This window comes from Hippoglossus hippoglossus, chromosome 6, assembly GCF_009819705.1.
Source record: "Hippoglossus hippoglossus isolate fHipHip1 chromosome 6, fHipHip1.pri, whole genome shotgun sequence".
Taxonomy (NCBI): domain Eukaryota; kingdom Metazoa; phylum Chordata; class Actinopteri; order Pleuronectiformes; family Pleuronectidae; genus Hippoglossus; species Hippoglossus hippoglossus.
This window is the reverse complement of record NC_047156.1, coordinates 4694870-4720956: the sequence shown is the minus strand read 5'-3', so window position 1 is coordinate 4720956 and position 26087 is coordinate 4694870. Positions and strand designations below refer to the sequence as shown.

Below are 26087 nucleotides of genomic sequence, written 5' to 3'. Positions count from 1 at the left end.
AACTTAATTATAATTTTTATATGAATATATTCATATTATATAACTACACATTAAATACCTAATAATATGTTACTATGCAAAATAATTGACATTGAAAAGTGATAAATTAGGCATTAACATATAATACGTTTGTGAATTAATTTATATAAAGAAAATAGACTGAACTTTATTTTGCTCTGTCCTGAAATGCATATAAAAGCATCTGTGTGAGTAGATTACTGCCTCTGGAATTAGATGAGGAGACTAATGGTTGAATGGAGTCTGATTGGGATCAAGAGCCTTTCATCAACTAAATCAATCAATGCATCAGACGCAGCTTTTGATGACTAAAGAACTAATGTCAGGACTTTGCTCTTTTCATCAGTTAAAACAGTTTTCACTCAAACAGACACAGCGTCAAACTAGTCCGTTGAGCGTTAATGTCTTTACACTGGAATCACAGCCTGAAGAGGGACAGTGGTCATTGATACAGGTATGAACACAAAACTGTTCTATATCATTTCTAATAATCAAAGTAAAGTTTATTGATTATTATTAGACAGATGAGGTTTTACTAAATACTGATTATTCTGTCAAGTTTGCTAAGTAATGATTTGAATCCATTTACTTTTCCAACTCTGCAAGACTGACATTGAAACTTCTTTCCTTTGTAGACGATTGTTTTCTCTGTGGTTCCAGATGTTGATATAAAATGTATTGAATGATTTAATGGAGGTTTTCAGTCCTGTCAACTTAGTAAATTAAAATGTTAGTGAAGTTGAGAAAACTTCCTGATCTCAATCCTCTTAAATTCAGTTTTTTGTGATGCAATGTTAAAATTGGTTCTCTATCAATGTCTGATAGTTCATCTAATGCAAACTATATATATTGACCTCTTGGATTTTGAGAAATTTTAGTTCCAGAACCTTTAAATTAACTTTTTAAAGATTCACAAACATTGTAAAATGTCTTAATTTCTGCACTGTTGAGTTGTAGTTTCTGTTGTACAATGAAAATTCTAGGGAGGCTGATATTTTCACTGCTCTTCACTCGCAGCCTGTGCCATGGATCATGTGCTCTACATCGCTGACCACTACATCCTCACTCCGTACGTGTACCCGGCCTCGTGGCCCGAGGATGAAGCTCTGCGTCAGATAATCAGCCTGTGGGTGGTGACAGCGATGGGGGCAGAGCTGCTTTACCTGGGCTTTGCTGCTCTTAACTTCTACGGTGTGTTCGACCACAAGCTCATGAAACATCCACAGTTTATCAAGGTACGGCGACGCTCTTTATTAAAAGTCTAACAATTCAAAAACAAACTTCTCTCAAATCCTAACTTCATGTCTCTGTTCGGACAACAGAACCAGGTAAGAAAAGAAATCCAGCTGGGAGTGAACTCGATCTTCTGGATGAGCTTCCCCACTGTAGCTCTTTTCTTCTGGGAGATCAAGGGACACAGCAAACTTTACGACCACATCAGCGAATCTTCCCTGGGTGAGAAAAGTCTAAATCTTAAAAACCAGGCCAGGGTTCAGATAAACTGACGATTTAAAAAGAAAAGTCCAGTCTAGTCCAGCCTGTATCCAACTTTTCCTATATAATAAACAGGTTGAAAACTAATTCCCTCTCAGACTTATATGTGAGCATGGGTTGTCTCTGTTTCAGGCTGGGCTGGAGTGTTCCTGAGCATTGCTGGTTTCTTGTTCTTCACCGACATGTGTATCTACTGGATACACCGCTGGATGCATCATAAGCTCATTTACAAGGTGAAAAGGCTCAAATGAACTCAATGTACATGACATGCTCACGCAACAGCCAGATGCTTTCCTGAGGAGCTGGTGGAGACCGAAACAGACCAAGAGGCAAAGTAAAAGTTGGAATTCATTCATCAAAAATTTCAACCATTTGTGTTCCCCCCTCAGCACTTACATAAGCAACACCACATATTCAAGATCCCCACGCCATTTGCCAGCCACGCCTTCCACCCACTGGATGGCTTCCTGCAGAGCTTACCCTACCACGTCTACCCCTTCATCTTCCCCCTGCACAAGGTGGTGCTCTGACTCTCACTCTTTGCTTCACATACATTGATATCACATCTGAGGTTTGAGGAGTAGCGATAATGCACATTTTGAAACCAGATTTTAACGCGGTAGGAACTCTGTCACGTTTAAAATGTTTTATATTCTCGTTTTGTACATTGACAGTACAGGTGGTGTACCTCTCACTCTTTGTCTTCGTCAACTTTTGGACCATTTCCATACACGACGGAGATTACCGCATCCCCGGCCCTCTGATATGTCTGATTAACGGTGCTGCCCACCACGTGGACCATCACCTCTACTTCATCTACAACTATGGACAGTACTTCACGCTCTGGGATCGTCTGGGGGGCTCCTACCGACACCCCTCCGCCCTGCTGGGGGAGGGCTCCCACGACCACGTACGCAAGCTCATGGCAGAGGCTGCAAAGACAAAGTGAGGGTGGAAGCCGCGGTCTGGATATTTTTGTTTGTCATTTGTACATCTCAGGGAAGTTTCCAGTGAGAAACGGATGCTTCAGTAACACCCACAGACATCTGGAGCATACATTAATAATACAAAGTAAACAGGAGGCAATATGTGATTTTCAAAACGGACTTTAGCATGTTATGACATTTTCCTCCTAGAGACAACAAGGTGGCGAATCTTTCACAATGACGTTAAGGTAAAGTACAGTTGAGTCATTTTGTAAAACTTTTGTCCTGTTGCATTGAAGTCTCTGCAGTTGAGAGGATTTGGAGATTTCTGTTGAAACGGCCGCAGCTTTTCAGAAGTCTCTCAGCTTCCCGTGCTCGGTGTGTTCTCGTGGAGGCTCTGCAAGGCGAGGTCCGTCCACTTCATCTCCTGCTCTTTCACCGACTCTGTGGATCCTCCGTTGTCCTGCTCAGCTTCAGGCAGCTCACTCTGACAGAGGACAGGGAAGAGAAGATGCCATGATGCCAAAGTTTTGATTCAAAGTTTGTGCACGTCACACAACAGCTGAGAAAAGATCAAATTGGACTGGTTCCTTGTGTGCTTCATCAGATTTGATATTTGTTAAAGAATTGTGTCGTAATCCCATGAACCTCCATTGCTCAGCAACTAGCTGCAGAACAAATCCACAACACATGAGGTTTGTTTGGTGCTCACAGAAACAGTATGACATCGATATAAAATGAATGAATAATGACATCTTGTGCCTTTTGAAAACCCCAATGTCCGATTAAAAATGTGACTGTAAACAAGCTGTGAATGTTGGTTTCCTGCTGAAGCTTGTAGTGATGTGTATGTGACGCTTTTATATATTTATTTTAATTTAAAAGAGGAACAGAACAAGAAACAATTAAACGTGGGGTTGTACACAATAACACATAGGAGCATACAAGGGGTGTTGTTCAATATTCATATAAATCATATAAATATCCTGTAGAATTTAAAGATATTCAAAGTTTAAAAAGCCTTTTTGTTGGATGATTTAGAAATTAAGTTTACATATTGTTCAACATCTTTCAGATTTTGTTTTTAAACAGGGTCTTTTATTGATATATTTGCATTTAGGGATGAAACATTTTTGCCCAAAACAATATCAAATACCACATTTTACCCCAAATAATGAAAATTCGTTAAAAATATGATAAATTATAAACTTACAGGGGTTTATCTACAGAATTAATTGGTTTGAGAGCAGAGTCCAAAAAAGGTGCAAGACTGTTTCTGGATGCTCGTCACAATAAGAGCATTTTGTGTTTATGTCCTTCTTTCATTTTCTGGATGTAGTGATTCAGGACATTTCATTAACGATCAACTATTTGTTAGGAAGCATCCAAACGTTCCTCCACTAAATGTCATTGACCAACTGAACCCAATGTGCTGTAACATTATGGCATAGGGACAATCGGTTGGGTAGAGACCCACTGATCCAGGTGTAGTTCTATCTCTGATCTCTATGTGGCGCTACAACACGTACCAGGGGGATGGTGACATCCTCGTACGGCAGCTTGTCTTCCCTCCAGGCGTCGTCGGTGAGATCCAGGACTCTCCCGTCTCTCTGGATTTCACTGTCCATCTTCTGGGTCCAGATGCTAGCTCCCCCCCTCCTCCGCCTGAGCTAGCCTCAAGCTAACCACAACCAGCCCCCTCACTGGGGAAGACGATGGCGATGAGAGAGAGAGAGTCACACTCCACCGCTGCTTTTACAAGTTCACTGAATGTTAGACAAACAAATCAAAGAACAGGGTTTGAGTTTAAACGCGTTAAAAACGTGTTAGTTGTTTGAAACGAGTGGACGCGGCAGTTGTGCGTAAGCGAGTTGACGCTTGGTGATGATGTAGGCAGTGACGCCTTCAAGGGCTGTGGGAAGATTCTTGCTTTCACATAAAAGCTGTGTTCGTTTATGGCCGTGATAACAGAGACGTTATTGAGTAATAATAATAACTTAAATCTTTATACAATTAGGCATATGTGTGGAATCAATGGGTCACATGACATGGAGTCTATTGACAAAAACGCACGTGTTTTACAATAGCAATATTCATATAAAATATTGGGAGCGATGAAGTTTGTGGGTCAAATTTTTTAAGTATTAATATTCACATAAAATATTAGAAGCAGTGGAATAAAATAAAAAGAGACGTGTCCTGTTAATCCAGGGTAATAACAGAACTCAGCAGTTTGAAGCTGTTGAAAAATGTGACTTGTTCTTAATATTCATTTAAAACAGAAGAAGCAAGATCTAATAATGTCTTATAACAATGGGTATAATCTGTGTATCTGGGGTAAAACAATACATTTACTTCCTCTTTACTACACTTCGCAAATGTAAAAATAAACCTGCAAATGAAACCTGATGTTTACACGTTTCCATGGTGACCAGGGGCCGTCTCTGAGCCCTGGCTGTGGCTAACGTTAGCATAAAGACCCAACACAGATAGTTCAGCTGGTGTACGGCGATTGAAGGTAAGTTTATTTATCTGCTAACAGACAGGAGACAGTGGGATTTAATTCAGAAAGTTCAGTCAGTGATACAGTAAGTTTTGCCGTGTAAAGTTAGCTACTTTTGATTTAGCTTCAGTAGATATCCATGATTAGCTTAGCTGCATAGTTGAGCCCTGAACAGGTTGCTACCATTAACCACGACCTACAAAATATCCCTGTTTTATTTGTGTTGTTGTACCTTAATATTACCTTAATACTTGACAGCTTATTTTCAAGAAATGAAGAAATCCATATATAAAAAATGTGTCATTCTTATCAAGCATGTGTGGCTTTTTAAAGTAGCTGCCACTTGATGTTTGTGTTGATTTCAGAGGTGTTCATGGGAGTAAAGAAGAGAAATCACCTCTGCACCTCAGTTCAGTGTCTTCGGTTGAACATGTTTTGTGTAATCTGAGGTCGGTGAATAATTCTGATATCTGCTACAGGTGCTGCAGAGATGTCAGCCTCTCAAGAGCAGCAGGTAGAAAACACATGTGCCAGCCCTGGAAACCCGGTGTTCTCCTGCACGATGACTCCAACAGGGAAAGATGTACGACCATCGCTGAGAACAAAGCACCAGAACCCCCTGTACAGAACCTCTTCCAGCGTCTACGGCCGTCTCCCGCCAACCTTTGAAACTGCACCTTGTACTTTCCACCCAAAATCACAAAAGTTCTCTGCGGAGCTGGGCAGGGCTGGGCCGTATCGTGACACGTCCTTCAACACATCCCTGGACCGCAGCCGAGTGAACGACTGCCCCAGTTTATATCACACCATCTAAATACATATGCATGAGAAAATCTTTTGTTCTGTTCTGTCCTGACCTTCCTGAAGTGTAGTGTAGAGGAGACTAGTCTAAGTAGACAGTGTAAGAATGCCTGTTCAGTGTGAGAACAACCTTAGTATTTGATAATGAGCTAAAGCTCTTTAATTACAGCATTAGGTCAGACCACATGAGCTTGTTCATTCTTTAAACTCAATGAGACATTTCCTGAAACTGATCAAAATCTGTGAATTCACTTGTTATTCCATTACTTTAGGGAAGAACCTTTTTCTTCTGTCAGTGTCTGTTTCATTGCTAATGTGGATGCCACTTAATTTTTTTTAAATATTTCCTATACCTTCAAAACATATGATTTATAGTTCAAATGTATGGACATCAAACTACCTGGACCATGGACCTGGACTCTTCTGTCTCTCAGCCCACCTCTCTGCTGTATTTTCTGATTCACAGCCCTGAATGACCTTGGGTTAGTTGAACTATGTTAGTATTAAATAAATGTGTTCGTGACACAGTGAAGATTCACTTGAAAACACTGAGTCTCTTCATCCTTGGTTATTCAATCAAAACATCCCATATGCATGATAACCTCACATTTATTCTGTGTCTTTTTGTTCTGGCAAAGACAATTATTCTTAACTGGATTCATATAGTTTAAATTATGACATGCATGTGTTTTATAGAATCACTTTTAAACTTCTAGTTTCTGATACAACTTGTCTTATTCATTGTTTTATACAGGTTTTCTTACAGTTCATGAAAGCAGCCTATTGAGGTTTTTTGTCAATGTCTTAACTGAGGATTGCGTTCACTGACCTATAAGACAATTTGACTTCAGAGCATCTGGTTGACTTCTGCCTTTAACTCCTGTATTTGTTGACATTTATTAAAGCTTATAAATTTTGCAGTGACAAAACGTATGTAAACATGTCCACAGTGTGACGTAGACAATTTGAGCAACTTAATACTAACAGTGCATTTTCATCTAATGTAATAATACCGTCATAACTTTTATCATAGCTTTAATTCTGAATCTCCTAAAACGTATGTCCTCATAAAACAATATAAGACAACATGACAGACACACACAAAACAAAAGGTTTAAATAGTTTGTAAAGTGTGAGAGAAGAAAGAGAAGAACGAGAAGAGGAGACGTGTCTGATTTATAAAAATGTCTGTGTTGACGTTGTGTCTTCATCAGACATCTTCCTCCTCCTCCTCCTCCGCCGCCGCCGCATCAACAGCTGATGATGTGCAGCCTGTTAGCCGCCAGCGCTACGGAACTTAGCAAGCAGCAGCTAGCGGTGCGGCGTCGTTAAAACGCGTTAGAGGTGTTAGCGCGCCGTCACGTGAACGTGCGTTTATCGGACTCCTGCGCAACGTGTGTTGTGGACTTATCGGCGGGTCGCGTGCACGTGCCTCGCCGGCTTTAGAGACACCACGCTCGGTCCGCGGCTAAGTCACGTAAAGCTAACTCGCGTCGTTTGACAGCAGGAGCGCCCCGCTAATTGGCTAACTGCTAGCCTTTAGCCGGTTTAGCCGCTACACAACGCTAGCTAGCTAACCTGTTTCGTGAAAGTACTTTGGCTCACACGCAAACACGTAAGTATGTGATGAGGATAAAGCAACGTACGGAGACCTGCGAGTTTGTGACACTTGTTGTTTTTATTTTGAAGTATTATAACACAGTGCCGACTGGTGGGTGGCTAGCTTGCTAGCTATCTAACCGGAGAGCTCTTATTTTGTCAACAAGGCTGATTTATTTTCAGACATTTAGTAAATAATGATCAAGCTAATACAAGGTGACAGTCAACAGGAAAACCAGGTTCAAACTGCAGGTCCTCCTATTGTAGCTGCTTTGCTTCAGAGATTCAAAGCTATGTGGCTAATGTTGATGTTCTTTTTAGATTTCACTCTTTTACTTCATTCGGGAATCGACCCTTTCTCTAGTGGTGTGTCTCACGTCCACCAGTTTTTAGCTTTATTCTTCTTGCAGAGCAGGATCAGCTGTTAGACAGTTAAATAATCAAGTCCTCAGAACTCATGTGCAGAGTTTAACTTGTCTCTGTTGTCTTTGTGTTGCTTCCACAGCTGTGGCTGCCCAGACGGACAACTGGACCTGAATCCGTCAGATGATGTTCAGAGCTGATCTCGATGCATCACCTGACCCTGACTCCTGGTCCGTTTAACTAGCGATACGTTAGTACTCCCCAAACAATCCCACATCTCTGCTTGGCAACACTATGGTCATTGACACTAACTCCACCCAGCCCACTGGGGCAAGAGTCCCCCTAATGCAAGCCCTCCAGATGATATGATAGTAGCAGCTTGGATCACTTTCTGTGCCTGCAGGAGCCTTGCAAAGGTTCTGCTCTTCCTTTCCTCCTCAAACTCCCTTCCCCCATTCTGGGAGACCCTTGCCAGTGTGGTCTCCAGCTCTGGAACCATGGGTAACAGCTGTGTGTGCCGGGAGGATAGTGACTTGGAGGACCATCACCACGGGTCGACGAGGGTGACCCGAGGACAAGCGAGACGGGTGGATCATGGTACAGGTGGAGGTTCTGACGCTGGTGAGGCAAGGAGCAGTCGGCCAAGGGATCCGGTCAGGCCGCCGCGCCGAGGACGAGGGCCACATGAGCCACGGCGGAAGAAGCAGAATGTGGACGGCCTGGTGCTGGACACACTGGCTGTCATCAGGACACTTGTAGACAAGTAAGTCTAGTCATGGGCGGAGGAAGAGTCAGAGTGGTCTGTACAGTTAAAGAATGTTTGTTGTGAGCTCTCACAATGTCTCATCCAACTAAAATAAATATGAACCAGAGTCATGAGTACATGCTGCTGAGAGAGGACTATAACACGCAGACACTATCCTTCCTGATCAACGTCAAAGAAGTTCTTAAAGATTGAATACTTTTAAAAATACCTTTCGTGATTTACATGGTGATAGATATACTTAGAATTTGAGCAGTTAGACCAGTAGCTGTGTCCTGGAATCAAGTTGTTCAAGTATATTGAGTCCACATGCATCACCAAATGCAGAGCTGAGTTTGTGATGTACAGCCTGTTAACATATTCTGTGGTCTGTTTTATTTCAGTGATCAAGAGCCGCCGTACTCCATGATCACTTTGCATGAGATGGCAGAGACGGGTAAGAAAATGTAAACACACAATGAACAAGGCTGTTGTAAACAAAAGACACAGCTTTGAGGATCAAAATAAACAAATACTACAGAGGTAGGATGGGTTTGTTTGAATGAGGTGTAAGAGAGACCGTATCAAACTGGAGAAACAGGAGAGGCTGCAACATCACCTGTGTTGTGCTGCTTACTATCCTGCTGCAATACTGCTGCCTCAGCTTTCCTCCAGCTTAGAGGAACATTACATCACCTTGGGAAGGGACATGACCTACACTGCAGACATCATGTGATGGCTACTACGTGTAAACTTTGTATAAATAGGATTTTTGCTCTTTTGAGTGGAAAGTTAGTCGACTATTGCAGCTGCTATCCTCTGTTTTGCTGACAGTAACGGACTGATCCTTGATAGAGTTTGAGTGTATTTGAACATATGTTTAAGTGTTTTTGGTTTATTGTGTGTTTGCTTTCTTGCATATGGTCAATAACTCTCTCTCATGCTGTGTGTGTGTTTGTGTGAGAGAGTTGTGTGTACGCTTATGTGGTAGCTTGGGCCTTGTGTCATGCACATATGGTGTTTGATGCTCAACATGGAGTGGTGTTGTGTGGCTTGACGACAACCAAGCTGGGTATTGGCTTGCAGTGCAGATACAGAACTCTGAAGGCAGCGAAGCAGCAAGTCAAGTCAGCCAGAGAGTCACTTTTCTGCCACCACGATACATTATTCATAAGCCCCTTGGCTTTCATAAGTGATATGGTTAGGGAGAGTGTGTTTGTTACTGAGTCATCTAATGGACAGGAAATGGGTGTTTTTCCATTTGTGATGCATCCAGTGCTCGTAATGCAGGAGACTGACTCAGCACAGTTCAGTAATCTTTGTGTTATCTGGTTTCAATTGGCAATTTATCATGAACAAATGTTCCAGAGAAGAGAAGCGTCTGTCTTTAGAGGAATACGTTTTTATCAAGTCTTCAATAATACTCGTTTGACATTACACCAGGTAAAACTGTGTGTATTAATTGGTTCTTTCCACACGTAAAAACAGCCTTTTAGGGGTAGGTGGATTTTGCAAATGGTTTCACCTTAACAAGCTTACAGGGATATTGGAATGTGTGCACTTTAAGCCCCGAGGCTATGAAATTAGGTGAAGTCGTTAGGTTCATGAATATGGTGGATAGTGTTTTCACAACTATGCAACAGAAAACAAAATTCCAAAAACTGCATTACTGTCTATGTCAAAGAGAAATAGGAGATGAAAGCTTTGGACGGTCACTAAGACTATTAACTTCAGGTCTTGGAGAAAAGTCTGTTGGAGCAACAGAATATGTTTTTCATCAAAAGGGGGTAGGGGAGGAAGTAATACTGGAGGCAGTGTGGTTACAAATGGCAAATCATTTTCATATTGTCTGTGCCTGCCTTTAAATATCTCCATATTGACAGGAGATGGCTTGAGAAATAAAAAATGTGTTTGGAATAGAAATGGACAACTCCTTCGTCACATTGGTGACATCACCTGGTCAAATATTCATGGTTCAGGAAGAATAGATAGTATACTGAATACATGACTATAAGATTTACTCCCTTATGAACTGTGAGATTGAAAGATGCTATTTCTGGATAAGTATCATTTTGTCTATTGAAATGCACCTAAACCCATAATAAGTAATATTAAATATTGAGACAATGGGTAAATAAAATGTTGTCTTTATGCAGCCAGCCAGAGTTATGTATCATAGTTGTATATTATAGGATTTATGTGAGTCATTAGACGAATTCAGTCACATACATTTTACATGAAACCTTTCTTCTTTCCTCCCTCAGATGACGGTTGGCTGGAGGTCGTCCAATCTCTGATTCGAGTGATCCCATTGGACGATCCGCTCGGCCCTGCAGTGATCACCCTTCTTTTGGATGAGTGCCCCTTGCCCACCAAGGTTAGTATTTCATACATATATGGATATCTATATCTATATTATATAGATATTCAGGAGGATGCTTGTCCTCATACTTTGTATTGTTGAGCTTGTCACTGCTCAATCTGACAACTATAAGACAAGGAGTCATGTTGTGGTGACGACACAGCTAACATCAAGTTTACAATAATAGCTGATTGGAATTTCTGATGCATCAGTGGCAGAGTTTGTCCCTGTTAGTAAAGTCAGTTTTATTTTCCTATATATTTTCATTCTTATCATTATCACCTCTTTCTTTCCCTGTTAGCAATAGCAAGTGTGTGTTTGGTCTTGTTTTTGTGTCCTGGTGAGACCTTTAAACTGAATACACACCAACCCATGGGTACTTTAGCCACTTGGGGGCAAATCTAGGGTCCTAGCTTTTGATGTTCAAAGCAGAATTGATAAGTGAATGGGATAAGTGAATGCATTATGTCAATAAGTTTCCCCCACAGGGGTAATGGAACAAACATTTGAGTGTGTGTCCCCTTTCTACTGTATTTTCACCCCACACATGACTTTACTGGTTTGACTTTGAAGTCTTGAGATCCTTTTTCTCCATCCCCTCAAACATTTCATTACTATTCATTGAAGCTGTGTGCATGTGACCCTCAGTGGGGTAACTGGTCTTTATCCTCTCTCTAGGATGCTTTGCAGAAACTCTCCGACATGTTGAGTCTGAGTTCGGCTGTAGCACAACAGGATGCTCTAAATCCTGCGAAACACAGAAACACCACAGCTGTCCTGGGATGTCTGGCAGAGAAACTGGCCGGTACAGTCCACTTTTACACACTTACACTGTCTGGTTTGCTATGTTACTTGCTCACCATGATCATGTAGACTCTTGAAATCCAACCAAGACACTGATTGCAAAAGCAAGAGGTGTGTTTGTGTGTGAGTCAATTTACGAGAACGTTGCATTAACCTTTGCTCAATTCCTAACCCTGTGTTAAAAAAGTAGGCTGTTATTATCCAGAGTGATATCTATTCTTTTTGTGTCTTGTTGTAGTTTGTTGGTAATTTTATTTCATCAGAAAATCTTTATTTTGTCAAAAACAATAGATACAGAACAGCGATAGTCTTGAAAATCAAGGAGCAGCTTCACTTCTAAGTTAGGGAAACACTCAACACTGTACACTGAGGTTTAAATACAAACCAACTGATAAACAGATATAGAGAAGCTGAAAAACAGCATCTGAGGACATAGCGTAAGGTTTACACAGAGCTTTCTGATTATTCCACAATTATACATTTATTTTGCTCGGAAACAAGTAGTTAAATACAGAAGTTAAAAATAGTTTAACATAATTCCTTGTTTGGGTGGGACAGACTAGAAGTAAAGTTTATTTTTAAAACTGGTCTTTTTCACTTCTTTAATTTTGCTCTCTACCTCAGGACCAGCCAGTATTGGCCTGTTGAGCCCTGGAACCCTCGAGTATCTTCTAGAGAGCCTGGTGAGCAAACATACACACACCCAGTCTGCTGTCTGCATGATTATGATTCATTTTGTGGAAAGGTGAAACACTCAATTGCTTAATTTTAATCCACTGTTTTTGCCTTTTCAAACTGGGCTTGTCAGCACATGGCTTTATCAACTAATAAATCCAGAAATCTCTTGTCTGTCTGTTTAACCTACGATTTTCTCAACAACTACTCTTGATCATTGTCAACATTAAGGGTCACAAAGCAAAATTTCCACAACAGAAGTTAGTGTACTGGTTTAGACAGTATATTAACACCAGTTGTGCGATTGTTGTGTGTTTGCATGAAAAGTAATTCAATTAATTCCAAATGCTGATGTCCTTTTTTTCCCTTGTGAATCTTCCTGCAGAGCTCTGAGGCCCATCCCACTGTCATGCTGTTTGCTCTCATCGCTTTGGAGAAGTTCTCCCAGACCAGTAGGTTCACTCACTGTATCATGAAGCCATTTAAATAGTAAAAACTAATGATGAGAGAGGTGAACACGAGTGACTTCTATGCAAAATAGAACAGAAAGTGACCTTGACCTCAAATCAGTGACGTGCTGTAACATTTTTCTCTCCTACCTTTTTTAAATTGTGTCGTTTAGTTATTTCTTCGCACACTTCTCACGCCTGCTTCTTGCCCTCAGGTGAGAACAAACTGACAGTGTCCGAGTCTTGTATCAGCAATCGACTCTCTGTCCTGGAGTCGTGGGCAGAACATCCCGACTACTTGAAGAGGCAAGTTGGATTCTGTTCACAGTGGAGCCTCGACAATTTGTGTGAGTAGCACCATGTTGTCAAAACTGTATCTGTATATGTTTCCTGAAGAGTCTCTTTCATCAGGAATATGTGAGAAAGAAACTTGTTGTCTGTCCAGTTCTTAAGGATGGTCGTCAATTCACCTACGAGAAGGTCAACCTCACTAATATCAACGCCATGCTGAACAGCAATGACGTCAGCGAGTACCTCAAGATTTCCCCCTCTGGACTGGAGGTTCGTCTGTTTTAATTTTACTTTTTTTTACTAAATGCCCAAATGTAAATGTTTTTCTCTAATCTATATGAAATCTGAATAACTTATTTTCATCTTTTTCTTGTTCCCATCATCAGGCTCGATGTGACGCCTCGTCCTTTGAGAGCGTGCGTTGTACATTTTGCGTGGATTCAGGCGTGTGGTACTATGAGGTGACGGTCGTCACATCAGGCGTGATGCAAATCGGATGGGCCACCAAGGACAGCAAGTTCCTCAACCATGTAATCCTCCTCAGTGTGTTTAATTTTGAATCTATGTTTGTTTTCTGCAGACACAAACTTAAAGTATTCTGTATATGTGTGTTCCACAGGAGGGATATGGAATTGGAGATGATGAATACTCATGTGCGTACGATGGCTGCAGGCAGCTCATCTGGTACAACGCTCGCAGTAAACCTCACTCTCACCCCTGCTGGAAAGAGGGTATGCTCCACACACACATAAACACACAGTTATTATGTAGGACTACTAATTAATTAATTATAAACGAGAAAGACATTTGAAAAGTACAACAAAAGAGACACGTTAAAAGCAACACTTTACAACTTTTTAACCTTATAACGGCAGCTTCAAAATGAGTTTGATGGTTCACTGAGTTGGAACATGGAGAATGTTTCCTCTTTCATTCCCACTCCTCTTCCTGAATCTCTGTTCTTGCTCTATGAAACCTTGGTGGAGTGGGTACGATCTTCAGTCGTCAGAATCGGGTTCAGCAAGTTGAAGAGAAATGCTAAACTACGGATCAGTTAAAAAAGATTTGGAAGTCATTAAAAACCAACGTTTATCTCCTATATTCAGCCAAGAAACTTTTAAAATGTGGGGAATTCGCTTGGAAACAGAACCCAAAAGAATTAAACCCCATGTGTGGCTGCAGGGGGCGCTGTCACTCAGTAAAAGTTGCGTAGTGTTGCTTTAACTGTCAGACTCGTGTGCTTAGAAACTGATTTATTATTTTTAGTGTCTCTAAAGTGTGATTGTGATGATTGAGTGTGATTTTTAGGGCCCACACGCTGTCACCACCAGTGTTAACGCCCTGGTTTACCTCCAACATGGGGATAAAAGCATTTTGAGACTACATGTGTGTCGTGTGTAGGAGATGCCATTGGCTTCCTGTTGGACCTCAGCAAGAAGCAGATGATCTTTTATCTAAATGGACATCAGCTGCCACCAGAGAAACAGGTCTTCTCATCAGCCACGTGAGTCCACACAGTCACATTCTGAATTCTGGTTACCTTTTCTGTTGTTGTTCTGTGAAACTGGTTTCACTTCCTTCCTCTCTATTTCTTCTTGTCTCTTTCTCTCCTTCCTTCCTTCTTTGCTTATCTCCTTTCTTTGATCTATTCCTCCTCCTCTCAACTGAACCCCCATGTTTTTTTTCTCCTATGTCTCTGTCAGGTCGGGTTTCTTCGCTGCAGCCAGCTTTATGTCATACCAGCAGTGTGAGTTTAACTTTGGGGCCAAGCCTTTCCGTCACCCACCCTCTGTCAAGTTCAGCACCTTCAACGACTTCGCTTCACTGCTGCCCAGTGAAAAGATCATCCTCCCCAGGTACCAAGTCAAACTGCTCCTCACAGTGATTTGTATGACTGTGTCTAAAATAGATGACACAGTGACAGTTTGGGAAACCATGTGTAATCTGATGTCTTACCCAGTCGCCCTATAGCCAGTGAATCATGTGTTTACACACAGGGTTCAGCTCATAGGTAGGACATGATAGGACCATGACTCAGCGTTTGGGGTTTTTCCAGTGTACAGAGCATTTTCATTACTCTTTCATTACTCCTATTCATTTACACCTACACCTCAAAACAGCTGCTTCTTTGGCCACACTGCCTGCATCTCTTTAGCAAAGAGAGAAGCTCTGATTACAAGACACCCAGAGGGAGTGTAACTTAATTCTCTGCCATTATTCCACTACATCACTCTGTAGCATGTTCTTGCTTACTGCTATCGCAATGCAGTACAAGTACATCATGTCGATCTGCAGCGCTCAAGTGTCATTTCGGTCCACACAAGAAAAGCAGATTTAAATAGATGTCTGTAAATGGAAATATTCATTAGTCTTGTGTGTGTATGTTTTCCAGACATCGCCGTCTGGCCTTACTAAAGCAGGTTAGCATCCGAGACAACTGCTGCACACTGTGTTGTGACGTTATGGCCGACACGGAGCTGCGGCCCTGTGGACATGGGTATGTATACATCTGATTTATCTTCTTTGTAAATCTTTTGCAAATCTATAAATAAGACTTTGGCTGAGAGGCTTGAGGATGACGTCCTATCCGATCTGCCCGGTTTGAGAGGATCTGTCAAGAAGAATGAGATAAACGTATCAAATCCAGATGCAAAGCTTGTAGAGACAAGTATTTAGTACTAAATACTTGTAAATAAAATATTTCAGGTTTTGATTTTTTAAATCATCTGTTACCTTGGACAAAACTTGTATTTATTTACAATTAAATCTGTGAAACAATAATTACTATTGCATTAATACTGATGTTTTCTCTGAAAGGATAATACAAATCTTCTTTAATGTTGTGTTTTCCTCCATGTTCTTCCAGTGGTATGTGTATGGAGTGTGCCTTACAGTTAGAGACGTGCCCCTTGTGCCGCCAGGACATCCAGACCCGAGTAAGACTCATTGCACATGTCTCCTGACACACTTCCTGCCCCTCCTCCAGTAAGGAGAGACACGCAAGCCCGACAGCCGCCTCCTCCTCCTCTAATCCCCTCCCACCCAATGGGGCTGCGAGGATGGTGCCACAATGCTGTGATGACGCCAGAACTGTGAGTTCTGGTCGGAGGAGACGGCGAGGGAGGGGTGGAGAGAAGAAAGAGAGGAAATAAGAGGAGGGGAATCGAACCACAGCTGGATCCCTCATTTACCTGTATCTCCTCTTTTGTATCCTTCTGACGCCTCCTTGCAGAAGCTGGGCCAAGAATCTTCAACTTCTACAGACAGTGTGTTTGTCAGATTTAAAAAATATAAGAAAAGAGCAGGCGTGAGGAGCAGAAACAATTTGACCAGATTACAGACAGAACCAGCTTCTCATCTGCAGCTCCCCCCCCCCCCGTCAAGTTATCAGACATCCTTTCAGAAACAAGGATCCCACTGCGCTTTCAGCACAGAGGCTACTTCTATTTAATCCCTTCACCCCCATGCACACGTCTGCAAATCTGAAAGGGCCGGTTAGCTGGAAAGAATGCTGCCTGCAGTACAGTGTTAAAGCCAAGGTACAGATGAATCCGAGATGTATCACATATGTCATGTTTTTTGGTATAGATATTTGAATTGTGTTGTTCTTGAGGTAGCATTTTCATTCTTTTCTCAAGGTTGTACCAAAACCTCTCCTTTTAATCTGCTTCACTGTCTGTACTGATTGTTCGCCCAGTGGGTGTTTGCCTTCAGAAAGATATTCTAGAATTTACTCTTTGTGTAAGAGAACTTCAAATTTGCAGGATTATTCCTCGAGTGCAGTTTTCTGATTTGAATTTAATTACAAAAGATGTTTTAAAATCAAATCAGTGATGGAACAAGAGAGAAAAGAAATGACATTTCTTTTTTTTTTTTTTTTTTACAAACAGTAAAAAAACTACATACTTGAATCTCTATTAGGACTAACTGATTTTCAGCATGGCTGACCCTGCTGCTTTTTGTGCTGTAGTCTTTGCTCAGATGTTGATCTTTACATATGTATGTTGCAACCACAAGAAAATAAATACACAGGGATTCAGATTTACAGAGAGTTCATCTGTAAAATGAAACGTTTTTTCGCCCCAATTTTAATATTTGAGGAGCCAGTGTGAGGGAAGTGTGCATCAGTGAACCGCCACCCACCACCTCTGAATTTTTTTTCATGGATTTCTTGGTTGCAGCAGGTAAACAAAGTCTTAATTTTAGTTTGTGATCACACAAACACATGCGTCTGTATTAAGACGATTGTTTTCAATCCACAAGATGTGATTCAATTTTGTTTTGTAAATGATGGTGAGCTGAACACCGATATAGAAACGTGACTGAAAAGTGCGGCAGATCTTGTGGATCATCACCTGATCAGTAAATCCTCTAAAACAAATGTGAATTGTCTTTACTCTCTATCAGTTTACTAAACACCCCCACGGTCAATCTTAAGATGGGGTTATACTTGAAATAAATTTGCAAAGAAACAGTGACATGGCCTAAACTTTTTTTGGGTTCAGTACAGTTAAATGTGTTTGTTTCATTTGCTTCAAATCACATTACTCTGTGTGGTATTTCTTGCAGGGTTGATCTTATCAAAACAAGTTGTTCAGACTCGAGGTTTATCCTTCCCTCGCTCCTCTATATAACACTGCACTGCTCTCTGCTCTTTTCTTTTCTCCATCTTTCTCCCTGTGTCTTCAGTCGTGTGTTTTCCATCTGTCTCTCTGTCTATCCTTTACTTGAAGCATCTCTGGGTTGACGGAAAGAGATTTATCTTTTGGAAACGGGTGACAAGATGAACGTGAGACTGCGATTTACGGAAAAATCCTGTTTGTGTGATTAAAAAAGAGAATTTAATGACAATTCAAATTAAAAGAACACTGAATATGTTCAAATTTACTTCAGTCAAATTGTTTATGAAAGAGTTATTACTCTAACCAAATTGCATGAGCAAGGTCTGTAAAATCATTTAGACTATACTGGAATGGTTTATTAAAGATAACATGCATATCTCAGTATAACAAATGACTGCTCTGTTCCCTGTTTGCTACCTTGTATTTCCTGGAGCACCTTACACATGCAAGCGAAAGAAATTATATGGTTGTCCCCATGGTTGGAGATGAACTTCATGATTGTAAAGAATAAGTTGTGAGCTGTATTTAAAACATCTATAAAGGAATTTTTGCCTCGGAGTTCCCAACGATGTGATTTATTGACGAATTGCTGTTTCCTGGATTGTGATATTTGTAATAAATGTATGTTCATGCTAATGTTTTCGTATGACTGCGTGATGCTTATTATATTATATGAATAAAATAATAAATATTAAAATTAGATAAATTAAATTGATTATAACTAATAACATTATTATATATGTATAAACATTTTTTTCACAGGGTTCGGTTGAGGATAAAGTAGGTTATATTAAATTAGGGTGTGTGATTTTACTTAGTTTTTTTAATATATATATAATTATTATTATGAGGTGATTTAGATTGTGAGTTTATTTTCTGATCCACACTCCGGAGCGGAAGGTGGCGGTAATGCGCCCATAGCCGGAGAAGAAGAAGAAGCAGCAGAAGAAGAGTTGGTGTAGGGAACCAACGTTCGCAGACTTTGTTTTTCTCCGGACAGAAAGGAAATGCGCACATAAATTCGCCGTTTCCTTGGCAACAACGTTACGGTTCACACCATCGCCATCCAGGCAAAGATCTTCGCTGACAACATGGACATCCACGAACGAAGTAATGAAACTAAAACCTATCGAGTTAACGTTGATGCAGCTGAAGAGAGAAACGAACATTGTTATTGTAACTTCGGGGAAAAACACAGCGAACACTTCAACAGTTCGTGTGTTAAGCTAACGTTAGCTTCTGTTTACTTAGCCCACCTGCTAACTACCTGTTATCTTTCACTAGCTTGTTTTGCTCTGTGACCAGACATCAGTGTTTAACCTGATAGTTCTGTGGTTTGATGTAAAGTCTGTGAGTTTTGTTTAACTGCAAATATTCATATTTATAACATTCATCATATTTAGCTGTTCTCATTTAGCTGTTCTCCTCATTTAGCTGTTCTCCATATTTAGCTGTTCTCCTCATTTAGCTGTTGCCTCCCCTCGTTTTCCAGATGTTCGCAGCTGTGTAGAAAACATCATAGAGATGGTTGACATGGACGAAGAGAACTTTGCTATTTCCAGGTTGGTTTGTTTAAATTTGTTTTCAAGCCCCAAGTCGAGTCCAGATAATGTAAATCCAAGTTTCAAGTGTCCATGAGCAAACTGCAATTCAAGATGTACTTTAGCAATTTGGGATTTTAAAAATCACGGCTTCACCAGGTTCAAGTCTTTGCTTTCAAGCTAAAGTCAAGTCAGATTTATTTACTTTATTTACGTACCTTTACTAAAACAACCTGAGTTGAACCAAAGTGCTTAACAATCCTACCAAAGTAAAACCAATACAAATATAGATAAACAAGAATAATCAATAATAATATCAACTTTATTTTTAGAGCACTTTTCAAAACAAAGTTACAAAGTGCTGTACGTGAAATCGAGCAAAGACAATGAATGACATAGAAGAAGAAAAAAGGATGGAGAATAAAAACAACAATTCTGAATTGATTTCCTCCTTCCAGTTCCTCTGCTACAGATTCTGCTTTCGACGCTGTTATCGGCTGCATAGAGACCATCATCATGGGTAAGAGATGAAACCGCTGATCTGTTTTTAATGTTTTATTAAACCTTAGCTTTTCTAAACAGTAAAACAGTTTGTGATTGATGGATGATGAACCTTTCACCCAACCTGACAGGGAGAAGGGAGAGTCATCATCTTATTTTGTAAAACACATCCTACCATCTTATAAACTGAGACTTTTTACAAAGTCCAGTAAGGAAGCTGAAGATGAAGAAACATATTTGATGCTTCACACGTTCACTGTTCTTTCAGAGGAGGAGTTTCAGCAGCTTCAGCAGAGTTTCATGGAGAAATACTACCTGGAATTTGACAACTCTGATGAGAACAAACTCAGCTACACACCCATCTTCAAAGAATATGTGAGTGTTTGATGGTCTAATGTATCTTCAATGTGACACACAGCTTTCAGATGTATACAGCCTTTCATAAGTCTGACACAACGTATCAGCACATATGTGATTTAGACTTTACAACTCATTGATTGAAACGATTCACTGAATTTCTGTAAAACTCAGGTAGATAAACTTAGATCAAAATTCACATTAACCTGTTTGTGTTGTGCAGGTTGATCGACTGGAGAAACACTTGGAGCAGCAGCTGATGGAGAGAATCCCCGACTTCAACATGAACTCTTTCATAGAGCTGCTCATGTAAGATCAGAACTCTTTCTATTTATTAATTCCTACTCTACTCACACGTTTGCTTGATGCACCTGTTGCTCCTAAGAAACATTATTTCCCAGCTGGCCACTAGGTGGCACACCAGTACATTCACAGCTCCTCTCTGTTTCCTCAGGCAGCACAAAGAAGAGGTGGCAGGTGACATCTTTGAAATGCTGCTGACGTTCACAGATTTCATGGCCTTCAAGGAGATGTTTCTGGAATACAGAGCTGTGAGTTTTTTTTAAAGATTCTTTCTCATTTAGTGGCCATATTGACAGTTGATGCTATGTTCCATACTGGTGTCTTGCTCTCTCTGGCCACATAGTTTGTCTAAAAACTTTCAGAATTGCTACAAATTAAGAGCACCACATTATTCTTAAATATATATTGTCACCATTGTGATTAATGATCTAATTGCAAAATCATAAATGTAGTACATAAACAAATCTGTACTTTTATTCTAGCTTTAAAAAAAAAAGAAAAAAGAAAATGAAAGGAGTGGAAAAATAGCTAATTTAAACATAAATATAGTTAAATCATTTTTGATTTGTATGAACTTTATTGATAACACAACATATAACAGTCAACAAGGGAGCTGTTTTAAAACAAGCAATAACCGTGTGTGTCAGGGACAGAGTAACACAAACTCAGTGCAGCTTGTATTTACTGCATCAGGCTCAGACAGAAAATTGTGGCCCACCTTCTAACCTGTGTGTGTGTGTGTGTGTGTGTGTGTTTGTGTTTGTTTGTGTGTGCTTTTCATTGACACCCTCTCTGTGAATCTGTGTAGGAGAAGGAGGGCCGAGGTCTGGACCTGAGTCAGGGACTGGTGGTCACACCTCTGATCTCTTCAGGCCTCAAACGCAGCAGCTCCACTGAATCACAGTGATTGATGAGTTGTGTTTTAGAATTTTGTTTTAACTGGTGTCGAGCTTCAGGATTCACTAATCATCTAAATGTACAGTCTGTTCACAAACAGCCCCTGAAGCAAGTTCATTCATGCATTCCAGTGCGTTTTTTGTATTGGTGGGATGTTTGTTTAAACCTCTCTCTTGTTAAATAGTGAAGATGGAAGGTTTTCACTTTGTCGTACTCCTCATCCATTCCACTGGACATAAAGACTACTTGAAGTGTGCACATCTCTTTAATTTTACAAGTGAAGGACCATCCTCTTATTCATGTGATTATTCTTTTTTTTTTTAAATTAAGCATTTATGAGTTCTGCCTGGTTTGGGAGAAGGAACCCACAATTGTGGTGCTTGTTTACGTGCTATTCCAGTTACTGGAATAACAAAGCCTGGCTATCAACAGTTGGAGGGCACAAAACTATTTGCAACTCAACAACTCAAAGTCAGAAATAATATTGTTCCACCCACCAAACCCCATCAACCAGATTGAACTCAGCCTTGGTACCTGGTCAATCAATAAAAAAAACACTGCCAGAGACCTAGGAGTTCTGTTTGACCAATCACTCACTTTCAAACCACCAATCAAAAAAGTAGTCCAGTCCTGCTTCCTACAAATCAGAACCATCTCCAAAATTAAACCCATACTTTCACACCCGGACTTACAAAAAGTAATTCACGCACTAGTCTTCTCCAGACTGGACGACTGTAACTCCCTCCTCTCTGGCACGAGCCAAAAGTCACTCTCACGCCTGCAACTAGTTCAGAACGCAGCAGACGAGCTTCTCACTGGTCTGAAAAGGCAACATCACATCACCCCGACCCCTTGCTTCTCTTCATTGGCTCCCTGTCCGTATTAGAATTGATTTAAAGATTTCACTGATCCTTTATGTGCCTGCACGCAGCCTTAGATCCTCAGGTGGATCCTGCTTACTGTTCCAAAGTCGAGGTTGAAAACTGAAGGTCATTGTGCGTTTGCCAACAGGAACCCTCGGCTTTGGAACGTCCTACCTGAGGAGATGAGGCTCGCAGAGTCAGGGACTTCTTTTAAATCACTTCTTAAAACCCATTTTTATAGACTTGCTGTCATGTGATACTGTGATTTTATCGTTTTCTTTTCAACTTTTGTTGTGTTTATGTTTTTATTTATTGTTCTTGCTTTGTTGTCAAAGCACTTTGTAAACTCAGTTTTTTAAAAAAGTGCTATATAAATAAAGTTTATTATTATATATTTGTTATTACTGACTCTAGAGAGAAATAAAGGGACATTGCTCGGCAAAGTGACTTGAACTTTTGAACCCGCCCTCGACCAATCAGCAGCTGCCCCGCACCTCCCTTGACCAATGGGAGGCTGCCACGTCATGTCTCTTTTTAAGGCCGATGTCGAGCTTCAGGATTCACTCCACATCTAAATCTAGTCTGTGCACAAACAGACTAGAATATGAATAGCATATATGAATAGCAAATTCATATATGCTTTCCATTGCGTTTATGTATTGGTGGGATCAGTGTGTCTAAACCTATCTTGTTAAAGTGGCTGTTGCACTCCACTTCTGTGTTGGCCACCTGTGTTAGTGTCATGTTTTAGGTAGATGGAGTAAAACGTCCATGAACGCTTTTTCAAAAACTGCCGGATGTGTGGCAACAAAGGCAGCGGCCTCCAAACAGTGTGGCAACAAAATCGCCTGCCTTTAAACATCAGTGGCAGTTTCTGTTGACACCAGAAGTGCCTCTACGCGCTGCCACCGTTAGAGCTGGCCCTTTCTGCACTATTGCCCTCCAGGAAAGATCTTCGCTGACAACATGGACATCCAGGGTCAACAAAGTAATGAAACAAAATCTATCGAGTCACCATTGATGCAGCTGAAGAAAAATCCACTTTATTATTGTTAATTTGGAAAAACACTTTTCAGTTCATGTGTTAAGCTAACGTTAGCTTCTATTTACTTAGCCCACCTGCTAACTGACGTTATCTTTCAGTAGCTTGTGACCAGACGTCAGTGTCAAACCTGATAGTTCTGTGGTTTTATATAAAGTCTGTGAGTTTTGTTTAACTGCAAATATTAATTAATAACAATTAACATTCATCATATTTAGCTGTTGCCTCCCCTCGTTTTCCAGATGTTAGCAGCTGTGTAGAAAACATCGTAGAGATGGTTGACATGGACGAAGAAAACGTCGCTACTTCCAGGTTGGTTGTTTACATTTGTCTGAATAGACTAGAAAGACTTTGTAGAAATGTCACCTTTGATTTTTCAGCCCAAATTTATGCAAGTGAGATCAAAGGTTTAAGTAAAAAAAGGTTTTAATGCAGTCACGTCCACGTCTACAGCCAGAGAAAGTGGCATCAATGCATTGTGATATATTTCAAATTCATCTATTTGACCATATGTCAGTGATTTATCCTTTATCTCTTAATTTCCTCCTTCCAGTTCCTCTGCTACAGATTCTGCTTTCGACGCTGTTATCGGCTGCATAGAGACCATCATCATGGGTAAGAGATGAAACCACTGATCTGTTTTAAATGTTTTATGATACCTTAGCTTTTCTAAACAGTAAAACAGTTTGTGATTGATGGATTCATCTTTCACTTACCATCTTACCAGATTTTTAAAAAGTCCATAAGGCAGCTGAAGATGAAGAAACATATTTGATGCTTCACACGTTCACTGTTCTTTCAGAGGAGGAGTTTCAGCAGCTTCAGCAGAGTTTCATGGAGAAATACTACCGGGAATTTGACAACTCTGATGAGAACAAACTCAGCTACACACCCATCTTCAAAGAATATGTGAGTGTTTGATGGTCTAATGTATCTTCAATGTGACACACAGCTATCAGATGTATACAGCCTTTTATAAGTCTGACACAACGTATCAGCACATATGTGATTTAGACTTTACAACTCATTGATTGAAACTTTTCACTGAATATCTGTAAAACCTCAGGTAGATAAACTTAGATCAAAATTCACATTAACCTGTTTGTGTTGTGCAGGTTGATCGACTGGAGAAACACTTGGAGCAGCAGCTGATGGAGAGAATCCCCGACTTCAACATGAACTCTTTCATAGAGCTGCTCATGTAAGATCAGAACTCTTTCTATTTATTAATTCCTACTCTGCTCTCACGTTTGCTTGATGCACCTGTTGCTCCTAAGAAACATTATTTCCCAGCTGGCCACTAGGTGGCACACCAGTACATTCACAGCTCCTCTCTGTTTCCTCAGGCAGCACAAAGAAGAGGTGGCAGGTGACATCTTTGAAATGCTGCTGACATTCACAGATTTCATGGCCTTCAAGGAGATGTTTCTGGAATACAGAGCTGTGAGTTGTCTGGATGCTCGGATAATCTTTCAATTGTACTTTGCTTAGAATCACAACACAATTTATGTAACGGTTATAGGTTATAGGCTATAACCGTGTGTGTCAGGCTCAGACAGAAAATTGTGGCCCACCTTCTAACGTGTGTATGTGTGTGTATGTGCTCTTCTTTCCATCTGAATCTGTGTAGGAGAAGGAGGGCCGAGGTCTGGACCTGAGTCAGGGGCTGGTGGTCACACCTCTGATCTCTTCAGGCTCCAGACGCAGCAGCTCCACTGAATCACAGGGACACTCGCACGAGTCAAACACTTTCTGAATCTGATCTCTTTGTCTAATTAGTTTTTCAATGTAGTAGAACCAATGTTTTATGAAGGTTTTATTTAGTCCCTCTAACCCTAACCCTATTGAACTGAGTTTTCTGCCTGTGAAAGTGATATGTAATGTGTATAGTGATTGTGTGTGTGTCTGTAGGTGTGTGTGCACGTCTGCAATCAGAAATAAGTTCGTCCTAGTTTCCAGTACAATGTCCAAGTGTTTTCTACTCGTCTTAACATGAACTGTGAGAACTGTATATTTATGCTACTGCTGAAATACTGTCGATATCACATTTGTTAGTAAATCACCAAGAGCTTTATTAGAGCAGGTGCGAGGTCGAGTCCCTGCACCAACCTCAGAGTTTCACTCGTATCCTCCATACAAAAAACACAACATAAGTCATAAAGTACAGTACAACAGGAGTCGAGCAGTGTGTGAAATAAATCAGAAAAATATTTCGCATTCTATTTCCACAACTCAGCGAATCGCCAGTGGAATAATATTTGAATCACTGAACTGGTTTTTATTGTCTTCAGGAAATGTTTGGTCAATATATTCAATCTACAACATCACATACATTCTTTTCAGCAGAGTTGAGAGTTGTGTGGATTTGATAAGTTTCTATGAGAGCACATGTTTATAGTCTGCAGCTTCACTGGAGGAAATGAAAATAGATTTCAATAACTCTAACCTCAGTTACAGTTCATTGATCAGCCTCCACTGTCCTTTCACTTTATGAGAACAACAACATACTCTGTAAACAAAAATGTAAAAAACACACTTTCAATAATGACGTTGCTTCATGTTTCTTCTTGATGGATAAGAACACTTCTTTGGAGTGCACACGGGAAATGTGTAAACTTATAGTTTGTAGCTCACCTTCTTGTAACCAGGGTCGTTGGATAATTTTCCTTCGTCTCAAACTATTTCTACTTCATGGTGCAAATCAGACTTTTATGTCTCTGGCCAGTGTTGGGATGTAACAAAGTACATTTACTTTGTCAGTGAAGAAGTACATTCTTCATGTATCTGTATTTTACTGGGACATTATTTTCAGCTACTGTTAACTTTTACCCCACCAGCCGAAAATATCGTTTTTTAAAATAATCAATAATTACAGGGGGATTTGTCAACTGATCCAATCATTGTGCAGATAAGATTAGACCCCGCCTCCTGCAG

At 40.4% G+C, this 26087-nt stretch overlaps 5 protein-coding genes across 7 annotated transcripts; 4 read left to right on the top strand and 1 right to left on the bottom strand.

Moving 5' to 3' along the window:
- Positions 1–860: 860 nt before the first annotated feature.
- On the top strand, positions 861–2494 carry LOC117763772 (lathosterol oxidase-like). The gene is made up of 6 exons (XM_034589170.1): positions 861–920; positions 988–1253; positions 1341–1473; positions 1645–1745; positions 1902–2030; positions 2192–2494. The coding sequence occupies exons 2-6, from the start codon at positions 1044–1046 to the stop codon at positions 2459–2461; spliced, it is 843 nt and encodes a 280-aa protein (XP_034445061.1). The 5' UTR covers positions 861–920; positions 988–1043; the 3' UTR covers positions 2462–2494.
- On the bottom strand, positions 1208–4316 carry anapc13 (anaphase promoting complex subunit 13). Its single transcript, XM_034589169.1, has 3 exons — positions 3968–4316; positions 1568–2925; positions 1208–1490 (listed from the first exon to the last, which is right to left on the bottom strand). Exons 1-2 carry the CDS (start codon positions 4064–4066, stop codon positions 2800–2802), a joined length of 225 nt encoding a protein of 74 aa, XP_034445060.1. The 5' UTR covers positions 4067–4316; the 3' UTR covers positions 1208–1490; positions 1568–2799.
- A 2647-nt stretch (positions 4317–6963) lies between these two features.
- On the top strand, positions 6964–18285 carry rspry1 (ring finger and SPRY domain containing 1). Of its 2 annotated transcripts, none has more exons than XM_034589156.1 (15): positions 6964–7357; positions 7861–8467; positions 8851–8903; positions 10711–10823; positions 11487–11613; positions 12237–12295; positions 12673–12739; positions 12952–13083; positions 13182–13297; positions 13414–13557; positions 13647–13758; positions 14429–14531; positions 14731–14883; positions 15420–15524; positions 15894–18285. In XM_034589156.1, exons 2-15 carry the CDS (start codon positions 8070–8072, stop codon positions 15988–15990), a joined length of 1779 nt encoding a protein of 592 aa, XP_034445047.1. In that variant the 5' UTR covers positions 6964–7357; positions 7861–8069; the 3' UTR covers positions 15991–18285. The 2 variants fall into 2 exon arrangements, with proteins under 2 accessions (XP_034445047.1, XP_034445046.1); XM_034589155.1 differs by having other exon boundaries at positions 7847–8467.
- Positions 18286–18603: 318 nt separating this feature from the next.
- Positions 18604–21893, top strand: LOC117763769 (ADP-ribosylation factor-like protein 2-binding protein). 2 transcript variants are annotated; one of them, XM_034589166.1, is made up of 7 exons: positions 18604–18759; positions 19142–19211; positions 19649–19710; positions 19960–20066; positions 20272–20357; positions 20503–20599; positions 21160–21878. In XM_034589166.1, the coding sequence occupies exons 1-7, from the start codon at positions 18741–18743 to the stop codon at positions 21256–21258; spliced, it is 540 nt and encodes a 179-aa protein (XP_034445057.1). In that variant the 5' UTR covers positions 18604–18740; the 3' UTR covers positions 21259–21878. The 2 variants fall into 2 exon arrangements, with proteins under 2 accessions (XP_034445057.1, XP_034445059.1); XM_034589168.1 differs by lacking the exon at positions 18604–18759 and adding an exon at positions 18797–18995 and having other exon boundaries at positions 21160–21893.
- A 1534-nt stretch (positions 21894–23427) lies between these two features.
- On the top strand, positions 23428–24909 carry LOC117763154 (ADP-ribosylation factor-like protein 2-binding protein). Its single transcript, XM_034588081.1, has 6 exons — positions 23428–23465; positions 23695–23768; positions 23956–24062; positions 24269–24354; positions 24500–24596; positions 24784–24909. The coding sequence occupies exons 1-6, from the start codon at positions 23428–23430 to the stop codon at positions 24907–24909; spliced, it is 528 nt and encodes a 175-aa protein (XP_034443972.1).
- Positions 24910–26087: the final 1178 nt, after the last annotated feature.